The 21,664-nt window shown below is 40.2% G+C and overlaps 1 protein-coding gene across 4 annotated transcripts in view; it reads left to right on the top strand.

Annotated features, from left to right (window-relative positions):
- SHANK3 (SH3 and multiple ankyrin repeat domains 3) overlaps positions 1-21,664 on the top strand; it is a 502,635-nt gene that overhangs the window by 298,953 nt on the left and 182,018 nt on the right. For all 4 annotated transcript variants that reach the window (XM_056573015.1, XM_056573012.1, XM_056573011.1 and 1 more), the window contains exons 15-16: positions 21,049-21,162; positions 21,379-21,454. In XM_056573015.1, the coding sequence (XP_056428990.1) occupies positions 21,049-21,162; positions 21,379-21,454 (190 nt within the window). The remainder of the gene's footprint in view (positions 1-21,048; positions 21,163-21,378; positions 21,455-21,664) is intronic.

Genomic DNA, 21,664 nt, shown 5'->3' with positions numbered 1-21,664 from the left:
TGTGAGAGTGTTGAATGTTTTTGTGTCTTCATCTCATGCTTTGTCTCACTGGCTGTTTTATTCTCCATGCTCCATTGCAGATGCTCTCGTTCATAACGTAGGTAACTATCACACTCTTTCACAAGTGGGTGGTGCCCTTCACCCTGTAATTGTTTATTGCCCTTATACCCTTCCCCTAATCCTGCTGTCTGTTCACAATGCACAATGTGCACAATAAGGAGGAACTTTGGTCCTGCACACCTATTTAGTTTAGGCAAGGGTATTAAACAATTCAATTTCTCTTGTAGGAAATAAGTACTGGAGCTTTTAAGAGATATTTAGTTTAGTGGAGGTCAATGTTGTGTGCTAGGACAAACAGGCTTCTTGTTATGAGTATATGTGGCCAGCTGCAACACAGAACAGAAGAATGTGGCAGAACCTTGGCAGAGTTGACCTGGAAGAAGTTAAGATTTTGCAGTATTTGAATTTCTCACATAATTTTGTGGAAACAAAAAAGAAAATTCTCACCTAAAAGTGCAAATTGATCTCACAGTTGTTTAGTCAGATGTATTAGGTCTTAATTGGTTTTCAGCCTCTATAATATAGCATGGATGCTGTTATTCTATGGCCAACCATTGCTTACCGGTAGTTCCCCTTAATGTTTTTTTTTTAATATGCACAACAAAACCTCTCCAAAAAAAAACACCCTCTTATCCAGCCCAGACATTGTGTGAGAAGTTTTTAGTCCACCATATATTATCCATCTCAAAATTTTACCATATAATCTGCGGATGAAATCTATTGTTTTAGTGTGGGTGAAATGGATGAAAGCTGGCTTTACAACAAATGCAATACATTTTGACGGAATCTGTATTTTTTATGCATGTATTTCTGTATGTATTAATTGTTTTAAAACACATAGAGAAAAAGAAGCACAGCCACACATCCACAATTTGTACTTTGATCTACTTGCTTCTCAGCATAAATTCAAACACGAACAGGTTGTTAGTATACATTTTGATCAAAAAGTACAAGCCCACTCGCCATGTCAAGGCCACCTATTTAGACTGGGTCCCTAACCCAACATTGGCGTAGAGCCGGGCGGCAGCCACCACCACCGCAACACCATGTCCACAGGGGGAGTGACCCAGTGGCCAGGCAGCACCACTGCTGCCCGACCAAGCCCACGGCTCCGGGCCACACCACCCCACAGACAAAGCATCACAAATGACCGCCGCAGTGCAACCACACCAATGTGAATACCTACCAAATGCTCCCTGCCAGAGGGCTGGGGGAATTTTAGGAGGGAACCCTTATTCAGTCTCCTGCTAATTAAAAACGCCTGGGCTGAATGGGTGGAGCAGAGTGCTGGCTATGAAAGAGGCGGAGAGACTACAATTGTAAAACACATAGAGAAAAAGAAACACAGCTGCACATCCACAATTTGTATTTTGCTCTACTTGCTTCTCAGCATAAATTCAAACACTAACAAGTTGTAAGTATACATTTTGATCAAAAAGTACAGGTCCACTCACCACGTCAAGGCCACCTATTTAGAGTGGGTCCCTAACCCAACATTGGCGTAGCGCCAGGCGGCGGCCACCACCACCGCAACACCATGCCCACAGGGGGAGGGAGCACATGGTAAGTGTTCACACTGGTGTGGTTCTCTGTGGCTTGGTCGGGCAGCAGTGGGGCTGCCTGGCCACTGGGCTGTTTCTCCTGTGGGCATGGTGTTTCGGAGGCAGTGGTTGCTGCCCAGCGCCATGCCAGTGTTAGGTTAGAGACCCACTCTGACAAGGTGGCCTTGACGTGGCAAATGGGCTTGTACTTTTTGATCAAAATGTATACTAACAACCTGTTAGTTTTTTAAATTCTGCTGAGAAGCAAGTACGGTAGATCAAATTACAAATGGTGGATGTGTGGCTGTGTTTCTCTAATTGTGTGTTAATTGTTTTACAGTTTGAAAAACAAAGAATGCCAGTTTCATGTTTGGTAACTTTACAAGCAATGTATTTGAGAACCTCAGATTACTGAAGGATTGGACAAGTGTGATGCTGTATTTAAAAAGAGAAAAACAGGCCTTTTTCTGATCTTAAATGTAACTACTTAAAGTGGGTCCATGGCTTCTAAATGAATGACAGTTTGTGCTCCACTGACATATCCACTTTTTCCAAGCCCCCCCCCCCCTCTTATCCATGTTTCCTAGTTTTGGGTTCCTTTTGTTTCATCTGTTAGGGTCTAGACTGTCAACTGGGCACTCACCACTACTTCTACTTATTGCTCGATGCTCAGATTCACGCCCTTTTGACAACTGAGCAGTGGTGACCGCCTCCTTGACACTCTATGGACATTGTTGCAGTGTATAGATTGCCAAGGAGGTAGTCACCACGGCTTCTGGTGGGGCTCTCACCTCAGTGCTCACCACATTGAGAACTGAGCCGTGGTGACTGCCCAATTGGAAGACAAGGCACTAATTAGCATATTTTATCATGTAGACAAGTGCTAGCAATTTTTAGTTGGCAATGACCACACAGCGTATACATATACTTGCAATCTTGCAAAATAGATATGGTAGACATAGTGACCTATATTTTTCATGGCATAGCTTCAACAAGGTAAACTACACATTTCTTCAATATTCCGTTCCTTGTTTCTTGTTGATATGTTGAAGATTTGTTTGTTGCACATTCATGCTTCAGGTCTCTCATCCCAGCACGTCCCAAAGGTGCTCTTATGGATTGTGATCTGATGACCGTGCAGTCATTGTTCGCTGAATTCATTATCATGCTGGTGGAAACTGAGATTATGTAGGCTTTGTCATATAGAGTGTTATCCTGCTGAAAAGTACCAAGTAAGACATAGGCTGACTATAGAAAAAGATAGGGAAGCACAAGGGCATGCACAATACCAGGGTAAGGTATGACATTTAAATGATGCTACATACAGTTCACAAAGGTCTTGTCAAGAACAAAACCCATAACCCACAATATCACATTACAACCACCAGTCTGAAGTGTTAGCAAATAAGTTTATGAATTCATGTGGTTGATGTCAAATTGTCATCTTAAAGGAAATGTTTCCCCCATATGTTTTTACTGATTAGAGTCAGATGCTGAAACATGTTCTTTTTTCTCTTTGTCATTTTTTTTACATTGTTATGGGGGCGGCCATCTAGCCTGAGCAGTTTTTTTTTTACAACATCTCAGCTTAGTTGTGGGCTTAGCAGTGAAAGTTAAATTGCTAAATGTTATTATTATTTAGTAATATAGATAGTTAAATGGAAAATTTGAAACAAAATCACCAACAAATTCTTAAAAATTCTGGGACTTGCACCTGTGTGGAGATAGCCGATCCTCTAACTTATGCTGAATGCTCCTGTAACTCCTGTAGCTGTAAATAGGGATGGCCATTCACATGTTTGTGGACACCTATGTATGGATGCAGTGGCTATTGGCCACCTCACCTGGAAAGTCAAGAGACCCCAGTTCTCCACATAGGTGAAGATCCCAAAGGTGAGACCAGTGTCTATCAGACATTTATGCCATATCCTAGTGGGTAATACCCCTTTAAGTTTTTGAATAAGAGGCCTATGAGATAAGAAGCATTACTCAGGGACCCATACAATTTTCAGTCTGCCCCTACTTAGATATCTCAATATGAAGGACCTTACATTGATCTGTGTGTAGCTCTGTCCAGAGAGCCTTGTGTGCCCAATGGTTGCAGAGAGCTTGGATTCCCAGGTTTGTCCCTTACACTATACTCTCACAGGCGCATATGTTACTACAGTCAGTACTAGTTATATATTCCATCAAGTCACATTTACTCCAGATATTGACAGCCTCATTCCCTGCCACTGTGTCTGACAGTTGTGGTCAATTTTTTTACTTGAATATCTACTATTATGTAAATGGGTTTTCATGACATTAGGCCACAGGATATAAAGTTGTATCTGTCAGAAGATTTAGTAAAAAGAATAAATGTGATTCCCTAGATATATTATGAATTTCTTGCATAACAGGATATAAATTATCCAGAGGTGATATCTCCATATTGGTGCAATAATAAGTGTGGAAGCTAAAGCTTTTAGCTTACATGCTGAAAGAAATGAGCTTGTTTCATGCACTCAGCTTAACTGCAGATCTCTGGGGTAATGGCTAGACATGTTGTATTGAGAGACAAAAAATGCTTTGCACTTATCTTTATAACAGTATCTTCTCATGATTGAGGGTACCTTTACATGTGGATATTTTTGCTGCAGATCTGTTGCAGATTTTGCTACCCATTGACTTCAATGGGTAGAAAAATCTGCTATAGGAAATCTGCAGCAGATGTACAGCAGAAAATATGCACGTGTGAACGTACCCTATGGGTTTTGGGAGGTACACATTGAATGGGTAATCCTGTTAGAAGTGTAGTGGTGTTAAGGTAAAAGTAGGGTTAGGGTTACGTTCACAATGAAAATTGCAGTGTCACTGTGTAGGGGCTACTTGTCACTTTACCCTAAGCAACACCTTTGGCAACATAATATAATCACCAATGACTACATCCTAATATAACACATGTAGATTCTGGCCTTGACATACAAATGCTGATACAAAATACTGCTCAAAATGTTGCCATAAGAAAGTGGCCTTAGATTAAAAAAAAGTTCCACAACCAAATTCTTAAACATCAAAGATATGGGGGGGGGGGGGGGATTAATCAAAACCTGTGTAAAAGAAGAGGGGTGCAGTTGCCCAGAGCAACCAATCAGATAGCTTCTTTTATTATTTAGGTTTTTTTGTTTTTGTTTTTTAACCCCTTAAGGACGCAGGGTTTTTCGGTTTTTGCATTTTCATTTTTTCCTCATCACCTTCTAAAAATCATAACGCTTTCAATTTTGCACCTAAAATTCCATATTATGGCTTATTTTTTTGCGCCACCAATTCTACTTTGCAGTGACATTAGTCATTTTACCAAAATATCCATGCCGAAATGGAAAAAATGTCATTGTGCAACAAAATTGAAGAAAAAATAAAATTTTGTAACTTTTGGGGGCTTCCGTTTCTACACATTTTTTGGTATGAATGACACCTTATCTTTATTCTGTAGGTCCATATGGTTAAAATTATACCCTACTTATATAGGTTTGATTTTGTTTTACTTCTAAAAAAAATTGTCATCTTCTGACCCCTATAGCTTTTTTATTTTTCCGCGTACAGGCTGGTATGAGGGCTAATTTTTTGCGCCGTGATCTAGTTTTTATCGGTAACAATTTTATATTGATCGGACTTTTTGATCGCTTTTTATTCATTTTTTCTTGATATAAAAAGTGACCCAAAAATACGCTATTTTGGACTTTGGAATTTTTTAGTTCCGACATTTCCGCTTGCGGCGATACCACATATGTTTCTTTTTATTTACACAGGTTTTTTTTTTAAATGGGAAAAGGGGGGTGATTCTTACTTTTGTAAGGGAAGGTGTTAAATGATCTTCATTAACTTTTTTTTTACACTTTTTTTTGCAGTGTTATAGCCCCCCCTGGTGGTTATTTCACTGCACATACTGATCTCATACACATCATTGCCGTGCATTGACACAGCAAAGATTAGTGTAATCGGTGGTCGATTGCTCAAACCTGGATTTCAAGCTTGGAGCAATCAATCGCCGATCGGACGTGACTGAGGCAGGTGAGGGGACCTCTGCTCGCGTTCTAGCTGATCGGGACATTGCAATTTCACCACGATGGTCCCGATCAGCCCGACTGAGCTGCCAGGAAGCTTTTACTTTCATTTTAACTTTGAATGTCGCGTCTAAAGTGTTAATAACACGCGGCACAACGATCGGTGCCGTGCGCTATTATCCCATGGGACCGACCCGGTATGACGTGGGTTGGGACGTGACCCTGTGTTTTATACCGGGCGCATAGCGTACAGGTACGCCCTGCATCCTTAAGAGGTTAACGACAATGGACGTAAATGTACGTCATGGTGCTGTGGTACTTAACGCACCATGACGTACATTTACCCTCCACCATGACCGCGGGCACAGGACCGGTGCTCAGGCCATGCAGGCAGGTTCCAGGTGCTATCAGCAGCCAGGGACCCGCCGGTAATGGTGGACATCCGCGATCGCGCGGATGTCCACCATTAACCCCTCAGATGCCATGATCAATACAGATCACAGCATCTGTGGCAGTGCGCTATTTTAAATGGATGATCGGATCGCCCACAGCGCTGCCGCAGAAATCCGATCATCCATAATAACGGACAGAAGTCCCCTCACCTGCCTCCGTCCGTCTCCAGGGGTCTTCTTCTCTGGTCTGAGATCGAGCAGACCAGAGCAGAAGATGACCGATAACACTGATCAGTGCTATGCCCTATGCATAGCACTGATCAGTATTAGCAATCAAATGGTTGCTATAGATAGTCCCCTATGGGGACTATTAAAGTGTCAAAAAAAGTAAAAAAAAAGTAAAAAAATAATTTGAAAAATCCCTTCCCCCAATAAAAATGTAACTCATCCGTTTTCCGATTTTACCCAAAAAGCGTAAAAAAAAATTAATAAACATATTTGGTATAGCTGCATGCGTAAAAGACTGAACTATCAAAATATATTGTTGATTATCCTGTACGGTGAACGGTGTAAACGTAAAAAGATTAAAAAAATACAAAATTGCTGCTTTTTTGTCACATTTTATTCCCAAAAAATTTATAAAAAATTTATAAAAATTAAAACCTAAGTGGTACCAATAAAAACTACAGATCAAAAAAATGAGCTCTCATACCGCCCAGTATACGGAAAAATTTTAAAGTTATAGGTGGTCAAAATAGGGCAATTTTAAACATACAAATTTTGTTAAAATAGTTTGAGATTTTTTTAAGCAGTACAAGTATAGGAAAGCATATATCATGGGTATCATTTTAATCGTATTGACCCACAGAAAAAAGAAAACATGTCATTTTTACCATAAAGGTACACCGTGAAAACATAATCTTCCAAAATTTGCTAATTGCTGTTTTCTTCTCAATTTTCCCAACATAAGTAATATTTTTTGGGTTGCGCCATACATTTTATGGTAAAAAAAAGGGATGTCATTACAAGGTAACATTTGTGACAAAAAAAACAAGCCCTCATATGGGTCTGTGGATGGAAATAAAAAACGAAAATGCAAAAATAAACTTCGCCTTGTCCTTAAGTCAAAAATGGGCCTGGGGTTAATGAAAGAAGCAATGTGACTGGTTGCTATTGGTAACTCTTCCTCTACACAGGTTTTGATAAATCTCCCCCATGGTCTTTATTCAGTGAAAGCCAAGCAAGGACTTCATCTGAAGAAGAGACGTTTTCATCCTCGAAACACGTTTTTGGCATCCACTGAATAATTGCCATATCTTTGATATATAAGAATTTGGTCATGGAACTCCAGTGACTCAGACCGAGATGGCTGGAGTTTTACCCCACTACTGACTCCTGGAAGGCTGCTCCACTAATTGATATTGTGCCTACACAATCTTTTCAGGTGTATGACCCTATAAGAAGCTCTTTTGTTTCTGGATATGCACTGTGTAGACATAAAGCATTTGTGATGTGCAGACTACTTGGGGCTCAGAAATTTAGCAATATTCTAGAATTATGAGCTCCAAAGTCCAGTCTCATTTCACATTAAGAGATGGGGTTAAAATATTTTTTTTGTAGTTAGTTAAATGTGTTTATTGGAATTCTGGAAGCATTTGTCCATATTGTGGTTATTAATGTTCTTTTAGAACCTTACTGAAAAATAGATTATGCTTCATTGCTTTGCTTTTAAGACTCTTTCACACTTTTGTGTATCTTGTCCAATTATGTGCAAGAAAGCTGTATGAAAATGTCAAGTACAGGACATACAGATATTCTCAAGAGTGGTGTAGAGAGTAAAAATATATAATAGTCCTTTAAACCAGAGAAAGGTTGTTTAGCGTAAGTTATATTAGTAGAAATTTTCTACTTTGGTATATTTAGATACTTTTCTAAGGAAATATGTTTATAGCTTGCATGCTCCTCTTTCTAAGGGTAAGACTACATGGCACTTTGCTGGATTTTTGGTTGAAAGTTGTACATAACTTGGCCAGCATTATCCTTAAAGGGGTTCTCCAGTGGACATTTATTTTTTTTTTTTTATCAACTGGTGCCAGAAAGTTAAACAGATTTGTAAATTACTTCTATTAAAAAATCTTTACCCTTACAGTACTTTTTAGCAGCTGTATACTATAGAGGAAGTTGTTTTCTTTTTGAATTTCTTTTCTGTCTGACCACAGTGCTCTCTGCTGACACCTCTGTCCATGTCAGGAACTATCCAGAGCGGCAATCCGGAGCGGCGAGTCGCCACGCGCATGTGCAATATACTCACACACATTGCAGCTGCTCTCAGCCTAGCTCAGGAAGCAGGGGGAGCGGCCACGATGTGTTCGAGCACACCACGCATGCGCGTGGCAACTCGCACATCGCAGCAGTGTGTCTGCGCGTAATGGTGGATTGCTCCTAGCAGGCACATCTGGAGGCACACTTTAGGGGTCCATCGCAACGTAAAATACACTGTGGATCCGCCAGTGTGAATGAGCCCAGATGCAGTATTTTGTCACCCGAGCCTTGCAGTTCACATTTTGCTGCGAAGGGGAGTGTCCAATAACATTTCAATGAGCAAGGTTGGATCTTTTATCTCTATAGCAAACATTTGTTCTGCTTTCTAGCTAATAATATGGATTTGGGACCCCTGTTTTCTGTGTTGCTGGCAGTCACAGAGGCTGACTAACTTTTACCTAACTTATATGACTTCTCATATTGATGGTTTACAAAGGTTAAAATGATTGTTGTGGCAAAACCCATTTAAAAACAAAAATTAAAGATTGCCTCATTGGAATGAATAGAGAAAGAGAAGCTTTCAGCAATTATGAGCGATGGTCATGTGCTTCAGGGCAGAACCAGAGCAAAGCCAATAACCAGCACATAAAGGCATGCGTAAGTAAATAACCTTCGCTACAAAGGATATCATGGAGGTGGCTAACAGCAGACCTCTGGAAAATGAAAGAAGCGATCTGATTGGTTGTAATGGGCAACTCAGCAATTTTTCCTCTGGACAGATTTTGAAAATCTCCCCCGTTATTTTATATCACTTTATAGAGATAATTTTGTCCCTTTTCACATTTATACTCATTTAAAGAAGCAGGCCAGAGGAAAAAAAAATTTTCATTCAGTTTTTTCTCCCTCTGTTCTCTTTGCTATTAATCCAATGATACATCAGCACCACATCACATGGGCAGCTGTAGCCAGTACTATCTCTGACTGTTGGAAAGACACTGTAATGTCCTCACCTGAATAAGCTAAAAGACCATAAGTCTACGTTCACACTACAGAATTTCCGAGTGGAATTTCAATGCGGAAATTGCGATGCAGCAGATCCCATTTCTCACAATGGGATTCCACTGCACATAAGGTCAGCCACTTTTACAGCCAAAAGAATTGCTAATTCCTTACGCGGAATCCGTGCCGCAGACATTGCTGTCTATGGGAATAGACAATGTCTGTGCGGTCCTAGTGCCGACTGATGCAGTCAGCGCTGGACGCACTTCGAATATCCGGCAAGGTTTTGTCTGCCCGAAAACTTTGTAATGGGAACCTAGCCTAAGTGTACTGTCAGGGAGGGTGAACTGCTATCTCCCCCATCATAACTGTGTGACAGGAGCTGTATAATCAGCATTAGGAACTCCAGTAAGCTTCAGGAACTGTAAATAGGGGATAGTCTTTCAAACGCTGGAGTACCCCTTTAATGTAAAAACTTCATGTAGGAGCTTACTTACAAAATCTAAAATACACTGAAAAAAAACATCAAGAGGAAATTTGTATTCACCACAAGCAGCTACATCAAGAGCTTGTTCTCTCAAAAATGCTGAGACAGATGCAATGCTAGATTTGCCCTTCATCCTCAAATTAGATAAAAAAAAATATATAATGCACATCTTCATGCTATCAAAATAATTTTTTTTTGTGAAATCACACAATGTTCTACCTATAGAAGTTCACTCCAGTGACATGTATAAATAACCACCTTCATGCAACTTTGCCTTCAGGTATCCTCACTTTATTTCTAGAAAAACAAAAAACTTAATTTCTAATTTCAGCCATGTCTAAATATAAACCAACTCTGTGGCCTGTGAATTAATTGTTAACATGTTAGATCCCATTTACAAAACCGTCATAAGAATTATCACAGTTAATTTGATATGAATAACCGCATGTCTAGGGAAACTTTGATCGTAACTTTTTCAGATTGGAGCGGTCAACATAGAAAAAAGAATATCTGCCAGCTGAATTATCTGCTGTTTATCATCCGCTCAGTTTATTCTAATTGATGTCTTCTTCTATCTTTTCCTTTTGTCCATACTTAAGGTTAACAGCAGTTATTTTGGGAAATTGCATATAACAGGCATATCATTAAACTGATGCTCTGTTTTAGTACAGAAAACTGGAGAGTTATTTATAGCAAAACAAACGTATGTACCTTTTATTTTGCCTTCGTAGTTGTCTATTGTTATGCCTTAGTAGTTCATTAAATAGTCAAAATTGCAGCAATGTATGTGATCATGTTCAAGAGGTCCAAATGACAGCAATGTATGTGATCATGTTCTAGAGGACCTGTGATTATTAGGGTTTTTGTATCATTTTATAGCCTTGGATGCTCAGATATCGAAGGTGTTGTTTTTTATTTTTTTGCTATGCCCTCCTGTCCCCAAGATATATAAGGAGTTGTACTATTTAGTTTGCTTTTTATACTTTTCCCTAAATAGTAAGTTGGGCAGGAACAGTGTTGCCAAAAAGGTAGGGTCAAGCAGTCACACTTTTAAGGGGTACTGCGTCCCTAAGACATCTTATCCCCTATCAAAGGATAGGATAGGGGATAAGATGTCTTAGGGCCGGAGTACCCCTTTAAGACATTTTTACACAAGACTATTATCAAACGAATGAGCGCTTGTAGGACAGCTTATACCCAATAATCAGCGCAAGGAAAAGGGTCAGTGATCACCTGATGAATGAGAAAACACTCTCATGTCAGCCAACCACATCTTATGTGCAGCCAATAAAATCATTGCGAATAGCTGCACATCGCCCTGAGTAATAATGGGGTGTGTAGACAAAAATGATGTATTAAAAGGGATATACAAACAATTGAGTGATCTCTCACTCTGTTGGAAATGGGGAACTGAGACTATAAATTGATTTAAAAAAAGCTATTTTTTTTGACTGACCACGTTTTTGAAGCCACCATTTAATTCACACAAGGAGGATCCTTCAGCATGGGCCGTGACTTGGATGATTTTCTACATGAATCAGTGTTTTTTTTTTTTTTTACATTTATAAAAGAAAAAAAGTAACTAAGGAATCAGGAAACAAATACAGACATTAAATGCTTTTATTGTACCAGTATTTTCTTTCTTAGGTTGAAAATACTGTAAGCAGAAGATTTACATAACATCATTTCATGTGCTATATTTGGCTCAATCATATTGACTGACAAGGAAAACACAATACACTGCAATGGCACCATGTAATGGCATAAATATGTACAAAACAAATGTGACAAAAGCTTCAGGGCTAATGGTTCTATAAAAAATTAGTCAAGGATAAAAGCATTACTAACCAATGTGGAGGACAATAGCTTAGAGAATAGCAGGGTGAAGGTAGAAAAAAGAAACCTGAAGTGGGGAGGAGGTGGCTGGAGACCGCTTAAATAGCCATCCTAAAGAAATCAGCAGTGGGGGGGGGGGGGAGTCTGTGATAGTGGGTGAAATTACATCTGTCTATAGATAGATAGATAGACAGACAGACACACAATCGTATACGTATATACAAGCACATGGACACTTACTTTTTATGAAAAAGCTCCAGGAGCCCTACAATTCAGCTGCCTTTTCTTCCTCACAGTTGGCTCTGTGCTCTCTTCCTCTCCCCCATAGTGAAGATGTGTGGAAGGGGTCCGGGGATAGTACAGTGCAGGGGGAGGTTTGGTAATATACAGTGATGTTATTTAACAGAGCCCACCCACTTCCCTATGGACCCTTCGTGTCAGCTCCAGGCTGTACAGTGAGTGCGTTAGTGTGGGTCGGGTGGTGGCTCCTTGCAACAAGCAAAGTGTGCAGAGCTAGGAAGTTGAAATCAAAAGTGGTATATGAGGGACTGTTCTGGGATGGCAGGACATGACCCCAAAAACAGAGGGACGTAGTATGACTTTAACTCCAAGAAGGCTTTTTAATCCCTATGTATAGAAGTAGAAAGACAAAAGGAAAACCGGGAGGCAGCGCCTAGTGTATTTCCCTCATGGTGGGGAATCCTATAAAGAGCAGTGGATATAACACCCAGGCAATCAGTCTAGGTGGCTGCTCATGTAAAAGCAAATAAGCTGCACATATCGCCCCTACCAAGGGGTACCAGATGTAGTAGGAAGACATGGTCAGCCTTATGGTCACAGGAAGGGGGCAACCCCAACTGTTGCAACGTATATACAAGTAGAAAGGAAAAAGACCAAGGGATCCAGGCGCTCCTTCATCTAAAATTACTCCAAAAGATGCAAAGTGGTATTATAACCAAAGAGATTTTATTAATACATAGATATTACAGGATTAGACGCTTTTCGGGGCTGGCTTTCCCCTTCCTCAGATAATCAAGGAAGTGTATGGAAGTGTATGTATTAATAAAAGCTCTATGGTTATAATTCCACTTTGCATCTTTTGGAGTACTTTTGGATGAAGCAGCGCCTGGATCCCTTGGTCTTTTTCCTTTCTACTTGTATCTTTTAATCCCCATATGATTGTCTTTAGCCCAGCTTTTTTCAGAATGATTTATTTCTATTGTAAAACAGTTTTTCTATAATAGTGACCTCATAATTGTAAAGGACACTCTACAGAGTATTCATTTCTCCAGTGTAACATGCCTATTATTTACCAGATATAATCTGGCCTTCTTTTCACTTTATTTATTAATCATAACATCATTGTGTGATATTTTCAATGTGAAGGTCATCTCTCCTTGAACAGCTCATAGGATTTGTTCAATGAGTGGTCTGATTCGTGTCCAGCAGGACATTTTGGTTATTTCCTCTTTAATCTTTGTGGATTAAGAGATTTAGATATTTAGTTGAACATCTTCTATATTATGAGAAGTTCTCAATAGAGAAGTCCCTGGGGCTTTGATCAGTCATCACATAATGCCACGTTGATGACATCCTTTTGATGATAGGACTTGGAAATTATTGTCTGGAAGTGAAAAAAGGTATTTTTTTAGGTGTACTTTTCTTCCCTGGTAGATCTTATTAGATGCACTTGCTACCTGGTAGTTAGGTACACATTGAAAATTGCCATTTGGGTAATTTCTGACACAATGACTGAAATGACAACACAGAAGGTATTAAAAAGCTTTGACTCTTTTTGACAATTGTACAGGATTACATTTAGGATCTCTCTATTGATATCTTAATGCCTTGAAGGAAAAATGACAGATGGATTAACCCCACTAGGCTGAATATAAGGGTGGTTTGTGTGGATGATCTTGACTAAAGCAATGTTGTCCTTCCCCAATCCATACAGCCGTTTTGAGATATAGCACAATCTTGCAATATGCAAATGAACCTTTAACTGCACTGGAGGTCGGTTTGAAATCTATCTCCCCCTATGTTGCCAACCCCTGGGGTTATCCAACATAAGTTGACTTTAGTAACTAAGTGTCATACAGTAATGGGCATGCTTACCAAGGATCTGTGCTTGTGTTTGTGGTAAATGGGTGTGTCATGTGTCACTCATCATACTGCTAGTATGTTTTTGGGAATTGGCTACTTCCTGTCTCTGTGGACTCCCTCAGACTACAATCCCCAGGATCCCTTGTTTCAACGTAGGAGGTGAATTATTTCCCTTCCTGACATCTGTTGCCCCACCCATTGCACCACAGCACAACCTAACACACAAGCCTTGGATCTGTGTGATGATGAATACACGCACATGTCTGCCGGTAACGTCATCAGAGGCTGGCTTCACACACAACAGACAAAGCAGCCACACCCCCTTTTAGAACTTGACTTGAGATGTATTGTCCCGGGCCGCACAGCAAGCTGAAAATAGAGAATTAATTTACGGGGAAAAGAAAGACAAAGAACATTTATACCAGTCACCAAGCATAGGTAAGTGAAGTATATTAGTAAATAGGCTAACTTCACTGCCCGTCTTACATTCAAAGAAGCAAAAATCCGGGAATACATCTTTAAGACTTATTTTGCATATTGCTAGATTGTTCTGTATCTCAGGAACAGCTGAATGGATTTAGGTAATGAAAATTATGGATTACTCAGGATCACCCACACTAATCACCTGTATATTTAGCTTAGTGGGGTTGATCCATCTGTCAATTTCGGCAGTTAGAAGCCAGGCAATACTGCGCATAAAATCTGCGCAGGATCCTGTACCTAAAGCTTTTGTTCTGTCTAGGGTGGGTCCAGCACTACAAACTTTTTTTTTTTTAATTGGCCTCAGGATGCATGAAAAATAACTGGATAAGGCAGATCACCGCTGTGACCAGCGATTGGCTGAGCATGCATTTTCTGCAGGGGTGACACGACAAAACAGGAAGGAAGCAGCAGAGAGCAGTTGGGACTGGGGTCCGTCGCTCCAGCAACTGCGAGGAATCAGGGAAGATTGGTATGGTTTATTTTTTATTTTGAATGCACCCCAAGACTAGTTTAAAAACTTTTTGTAGCAACAGAATACAGTACTTTCTAGCTCCATGATTTTTTTTAAAGGGCTAACAAAAAGGTAAGGAAATGGTCACACAGACAAAACCCACATGTATAAAATCTGCCTTAAAAACTGCTCAGAAACCACTTCTTTTGCAGTTTTTTAGGATTGTTTATTTTGGAGCATTTGGGGCAGTTTCAATTGGAAAAAAACAAGAACACCTCACCAAAGAAGTGACATGTCACTTTTTTTTCAAACAGAAAAAAAACCACATGAAAAAACCTTAGAAATAAGTGATAGATGGTTTCCAAGCCACAACAGCTTGGTTTTGAAGCTAAAATTTTTCTTTTTCACCTCTTCGACCACACTGATTTTGTCTCTGTGAACATGCCCTGATACTGACCTTACCAGTCTCTTGCCACTCCCTTGCCAGCTCTTTCAAGTGACTGGGCACGGCACTTACATCATTGCTGAAACCTTTGAAACAAAGATTAGTGTGTCACCAGGGAAGAGTCAGCACATGAGCAACAAGGGATTGATATGGAGAATATTCTTATTGTTATTTATGCCATTGTCCACTGTTGGTAGAAAATTTCATGGAACTAAAAAACCTTTAGGTATTGTACAATAAATAGTTATATAACCTCTATTTTCAACACATTTACCTGCTGTCAGTGTAAATATTCTTGTTTATATCTATGTATCTATATATATCTTTAACCAAAGAATAAGTTGTCCAGCACTATTGATTCCAAACTATTGTAAAGACCTGGCTTACAGGTGCAGGCTGCTGGGCTAAATATACAGCAACAGGAGAATACAGCAGCACACTGCTAGCACAAAGATATAGATAAAACATGAGTATATAGATAAAACATGAGTATATAGCTATAACATGAAAAGCTATACAGCTGGAGTGCAATAAATGAAAATATGAAACTATGAAATTATGAGGTACTTAGCTTGCAAATTTGGCGGCCAAATAGCGTGGACCATCCCACCACGGTAAGGTGACCTCATTCTGGGACAGACCCTACACTATGAATATGCCTCTGTGTGAACAGTACAGCAGGCATTGCAAGGTCTGAAACATCCAAGGCACCTTATATACACCTAATAGAGGTGGGTGGGGTGCAAGAGCCAACATGGAGGTAGCCACTTCCCCGTATGTGTAATACAACCAAAGAATAAGTTGGCCAGCACTATTGATTCCAAACTATTGTAAAGACCTGGCTTACAGGTGCAGGCTGCTGGGCTAAATATACAGCAACAGGAGAATACAGCAGCACACTGCTAGCACAAAGATATAGATAAAACATGAGTATATAGATAGAACATGAAAAGCTATACAGTTGGAGTACAATAAATGAAAATATGAAACTATGAAATTATGAGGTACTTAGCTTGCAAATTTGGTGGCCACCCACCTCTATTAGGTGTATATAAGGTGCCTTGGATGTTTCAGACCTTGCAATGCCTGCTGTACTGTTCACACAGAGGCATATTCATAGTGTAGGTCCGTCCCAGAATGAGGTCACCTTACCGTTGTTACGCCGAGCGCTCCGGGTCCCCGCTCCTCCCCGGAGCGCTCGCTTCTCTCTCGCTACCGCAGCGCTCCGGGCAGCTCCACTGACCCGGTGCGCTGCGATACCGTCTCCAGCCGGGATGCGATTCGCGATGCGGGTAGCGCCCGCTCGCGATGCGCATCCCGGCTCCCGTACCTGACTCGCTCTCCGTCTGTCCTGTCCCGGCGCGCGCGGCCCCGCTCCCTAGGGCGCGCGCGCGCCGGGTCTCTGCGATTTAAAGGGCCACTGCGCCGCTGACTGGCGCAGTGGTTCCAATTAGTGTGTTCACCTGTGCACTCCCTATTTATACCTCACTTCCCCTTCACTCCCTCGCCGGATCTTGTTGCCATTGTGCCAGTGAAAGCGTTTCCTTGTGTGTTCCTAGCCTGTGTTCCAGACCTCCTGCCGTTGCCCCCGACTACGATCCTTGCTGCCTGCCCCGACCTTCTGCTACGTCCGACCTTGCTTCTGTCTACTCCCTTGTACCGCGCCTATCTTCAGCAGTCAGAGAGGTTGAGCCGTTGCTAGTGGATACGACCTGGTCACTACCGCCGCAGCAAGACCATCCCGCTTTGCGGCGGGCTCTGGTGAAAACCAGTAGTGACTTAGAACCGATCCACTAGCACGGTCCACGCCAATCCCTCTCTGGCACAGAGGATCCACTACCTGCCAGCCGGCATCGTGACAACCGTGGTGGGACGGTCCACTCTATTTGGCCGCCAAATTTGCAAGCTAAGTACCTCATAATTTCATAGTTTCATATTTTCATTTATTGCACTCCAGCTGTATAGCTTTTCATGTTCTATCTATATACTCATGTTTTATCTATATCTTTGTGCTAGCAGTGTGCTGCTGTATTCTCCTGTTGCTGTATATTTAGCCCAGCAGCCTGCACCTGTAAGCCAGCTCTTTACAATAGTTTGGAATCAATAGTGCTGGCCAACTTATTCTTTGGTTGTATTACACATACGGGGGAGTGGCTACCTCCATGTTGGCTCTTGCACCCCACCCACCTCTTTAAGGTGTATATAAGGTGCCTTGGATGTTTCAGACCTTGCAATGCCTGCTGTACTGTTCACACAGAGGCATATTCATAGTGTAGGGTCCGTCCCAGAATGAGGTCACCTTACCGTGGTGGGACGGTCCACACTATTTGGCTGCCAAATTTGCAAGCTAAGTACCTCATAATTTCATAGTTTCATATTTTCATTTATTGCACTCCAGCTGTATAGCTTTTCATGTTCTATCTATATACTCATGTTTTATATATATACTCATGTTTTATCTATATCTTTGTGCTAGCAGTGTGCTGCTGTATTCTCCTGTTGCTGTATATATATCTTTATATATAGAAGCTGAAACCTGAACTGACCTAACACTCATATTTTATTAGATTTTCCCTTAATTGACATATGCCGTATAATCAACTTCTATTGTCATAATGTTTCTCATTTATTTGGTACAATAAAGGGGATCTCTGCTTTGGACAATCCCTACCTGTTAAAAGAGTCCACCAACAATAGACAAGGTGCTTCCTTACTGGGACTCCCGGTGATCAACTGTGACCTTTAGGGAAGCCAGGCAGTAAGTGTTCTTTGGTTTCGGCAGCACAAGGGAATTTAGGAGTTACCCAGTGTCCATTCATGTCTATGGGTTGTGTTGCTCTTCCAGAGCAAGAGATGTGCTTTTTAACCATTTAACCACTTCTCACTTGAGATTAGTGTCCTGAATACAGAACTTCTTAAAAGGGCTTATGAGAAATGGTTTTCTTACCATGACTACAGGATTTCAGAGTGGCACATGCAACAAATGCTTCAGAATTTATCCAGTTATTGTGGTTCTTACATGGTATATTAAAGTTGTCTAGTACCTTACAGTCAGCATTGGTAGAGGGGATGTGCTGAGCAGTTATTTGTCATGGTACAATTGCAAGAAATGGAGGAAGAAGTTGGAGCTATTTTTTGTTATTAATATTTCCTGCTTTTTGTTTAAACCCAACCTTTATTCCTATTCGTGAATGTCTAATCCATTTTTTCCCCCCTTTGCATGTTACTATAAGCTACCCTTTCCTGTACTCTCCTGAATTCTCTTCTGTCCTAGTTTATTAACCAACCAGTATATCGCTGAAATAAATACTACTTCTTTCCTATTATTATGTCTGGCCTTGTTTTTAGCAACAATAAACTTCTCCACCCAAGTTTATTTCAGGTAGAATTTCATGCTAAGGTCTGAATGTCATTGAAGTACATTTGTCCATAAAAATACAGGATAGTTCTATTGATATAGTGATTATAGGCACTAAGTACTATGACAGATGGAGACTACAAGCTCCGTAGCTAGCCCTCCAGTTATTTTTTTTATTTTTATTTTTAGGAAAACTAGGATGCTTCAGTTCTATTATATGTACCTATTTGATTCACTGCTTTTGTGCAATTTTTCTTCATTTCAATTTAACATAATGTTTTGATTTTAACATAAAATAAAATTATTATTTAAATTGGTATTCCTAGCACACAAATTGGGGGTTCAATCTAATTGTTATCATCAGTTATACTTTTGTGGGTGAAAGTAAATAGTTTCTTTGCTTGGGAGGGACTCACCTCAGCCCCCACTGGAAGTTATCATCAATTTGACTTCTGTCTTATCTTGTCATGTCCTTCTAGTTCCCTCACCTGCCAAAGACAAGCAATTTACTTACATAATAGCTTGGCTTGCAGCAACATTTCTTGTCAAGCCAGCCCCCAAGGACTGGGGAGGTGAGCAATGAGGAGACAATGGCGAGGAGACATATGGCTTCATTTATACATCTGTCTGTGCTTTCATAACATAGAAAAATGCTTTTAATCTCTTGTGCCAACTGAGTTAAAGAGGCATTCCCAAGACTCTGAAATGCTGAGGGCTGGAACACCTCCTTGCTCCTTACCCCTGTCCCTATTTGATTGACAGTCAGCTGGAAGCAGAACCCTGTTTACAAATCTCATGCCTGTACACAATTTGTATGCACAGCACAGGAATAAGATTTATGAACAGGGCTCGGTGATGGTAGAAGAAATTATCCGCTCACTTCGTCCAGTCAGCACGGCCCCAACTCCAATAGCAACAACCAAGATTTAGGCCAGCGAACTATAATATCTTCACTTTATTCAGGAATTTATATCACAACAGACAACAGCCAGGATAAAAGCAAACAACCTCTCAAGGAGAAGCAAACATTGACACGTTTCGTGTCATATGGTAGAAGTGTCATATGATAGAAGTTTCATATGACACAAAACACATCAATGTTTGCTTCTCCTTGAAAGGTTGTTTGCTTTTATCCTGGCTCTTGTCCATTTTAACTTTAAAGTTCCTGAATATAGGGAAGATATTATAGTTCACTGGCCCAAAATTTGTTCTTGGAACAGAGCTCGGCCTCCAACTGACTGTCAGTCAAGCAGGGACAGGAATGGGAGAGGGGTAACAAGGTGGTGTTCCAGTCCTCAGCATTTCAGGGGCTTGGGAACACCTATTTGACTCTTCGCATCAGAAAATAACAACACTTTTCTACATTATGGAAGCACAGACAGACATATGATGGGAACCATGTGTCACCTTGTCCTTACAGCTATCTGGCAGCAGCAGTCTGAAATCTGAATTGCAGCTGACAGATTCCTTTTACTAGTAAAAAAAAAAGATGCGGTTGCACATGTACAGACCTATATTGTTCTACTACAGTATATTGCAAATATCATCAGTAATGTTTTTGAGGAAAATCTTCACTTGAAGCAAGGATTTGCTATACCATAAATCATCTGTGTATTGTTGGCTTTTTATGTAATGTGTATGGCTAAATGATCTTCCTAGTGCCAGACGAGCCGGAGATTACTTAAAGGGGTATTCCCACCCTAGGCTAGGTTCATATCTGCGTTTTGACAACTGTTTAAACAAATCCATTTATCTACATTAACGGATTTAACAAAAATGGATGGCATAACAGATGGCCTAAAGTGTGAACCTAGCTTTAGACATATAAGGCATGTCATAAATGTCTCATAGATGTGAATTTTACCTCTGGGATCTACTATTTTCCCTAGAATGGAGACATCACTGTAATGGATATTTTCATCTCTACATTTTTAGTCAAACATTAAAGCTCAAAAAAACATAACAGAAAAGGCGACATGTTTTATATTGATTGTATCTTATCAAGTGATTTTTACCTTTACAATTGTGTCCCTTTAAAGGGGTACTCCGGTGGAAAACATATATATATATATATATATATATATATATATATTTTTTTTTTATCAACTGGTGCCAGAAAGTTAAACAGATTTGTAAATGACTTCTATTAAAAAATCTTTACCCTTCCAGTACTTTTCAGCGGCTGTATGCTACAGAGGAAATTATTTTATTTATTTTTTTGTCTTGTCCACAGTGCTCTCTGCTGACACCTCTTTCCATGTCAGGAGCTGTCCAGAGCAGCATAGGTTTGCAATGGGGATTTTCTCCTGCTCTGGACAGTTCCTGATACGAGCATCAGGTGTCAGCAGAGAGCACTGTGGACAAGACAAAAAAAAATTCAAAAAGAAAATAATTTCCTCTGTAGCATACAGCTGCTAAAAAGTACTATAAGGGTTAATATTTTTAAATAGAAGTAATTTACTAATCTGTTTAAACTTTCTGGCACCAGTTGATTTAAAAAAAAAATGTTTTCCACCGGGAGTTCCCCTTTAACTGTGGGTTCACATTTCTTATGACTGCCTCATTTTTTGACTGCTTTTAATTTACAGTGCTGAGTATTGGTGAAGGCGGGTTTTGGGAAGGATCAGTGAAGGGTCGGAGTGGATGGTTTCCAGCAGACTGTGTGGAGGAAGTGCAGATGAGGCAGCCAGATCCACGTCAAGGTATGACTAACAGAAATCTACGGGGAGACCTGATGAGCTATACAGAAAATTAAATTCAAGGCAATTACTAGGCAACTATTGCTGGATGATTTTTATTCCTAATAATTTAACTATATAAAGATGCAACTTATATTGTATCAGATTGTGCATTAAATCTACATAGTAAAATGTGGTAGAACTTCAGTCTGACTCACACATAGAGGGCATGTCTTTTAGAAACTCGTGAAGATCGGACAAAGCGTCTCTTCAGACATTACACAGTTGGATCCTATGACTCTTTCACTTCACATAGGTAAGAGTATTATATAGTTATTTTCAGTATGTAAAATGCAAGGGTAAATAAAAAAAACACCATGCTGTAATAATAATTTCACTTTGGTTTGGTTTTCTAACGTATGACTGGATTAATGGCATGTGCACAGAGTCTATGCAGATGGGCACAATGCAAAGCTTCAGATTTGTGGAAAAAGAGCTACATGGTCATTTCTATTGATCTCTTATC

This window comes from Hyla sarda, chromosome 4 (genome assembly GCF_029499605.1).
Source record: "Hyla sarda isolate aHylSar1 chromosome 4, aHylSar1.hap1, whole genome shotgun sequence".
NCBI lineage: Eukaryota > Metazoa > Chordata > Amphibia > Anura > Hylidae > Hyla > Hyla sarda.
This window is presented reverse-complemented; position numbering and strand designations above follow the sequence as displayed.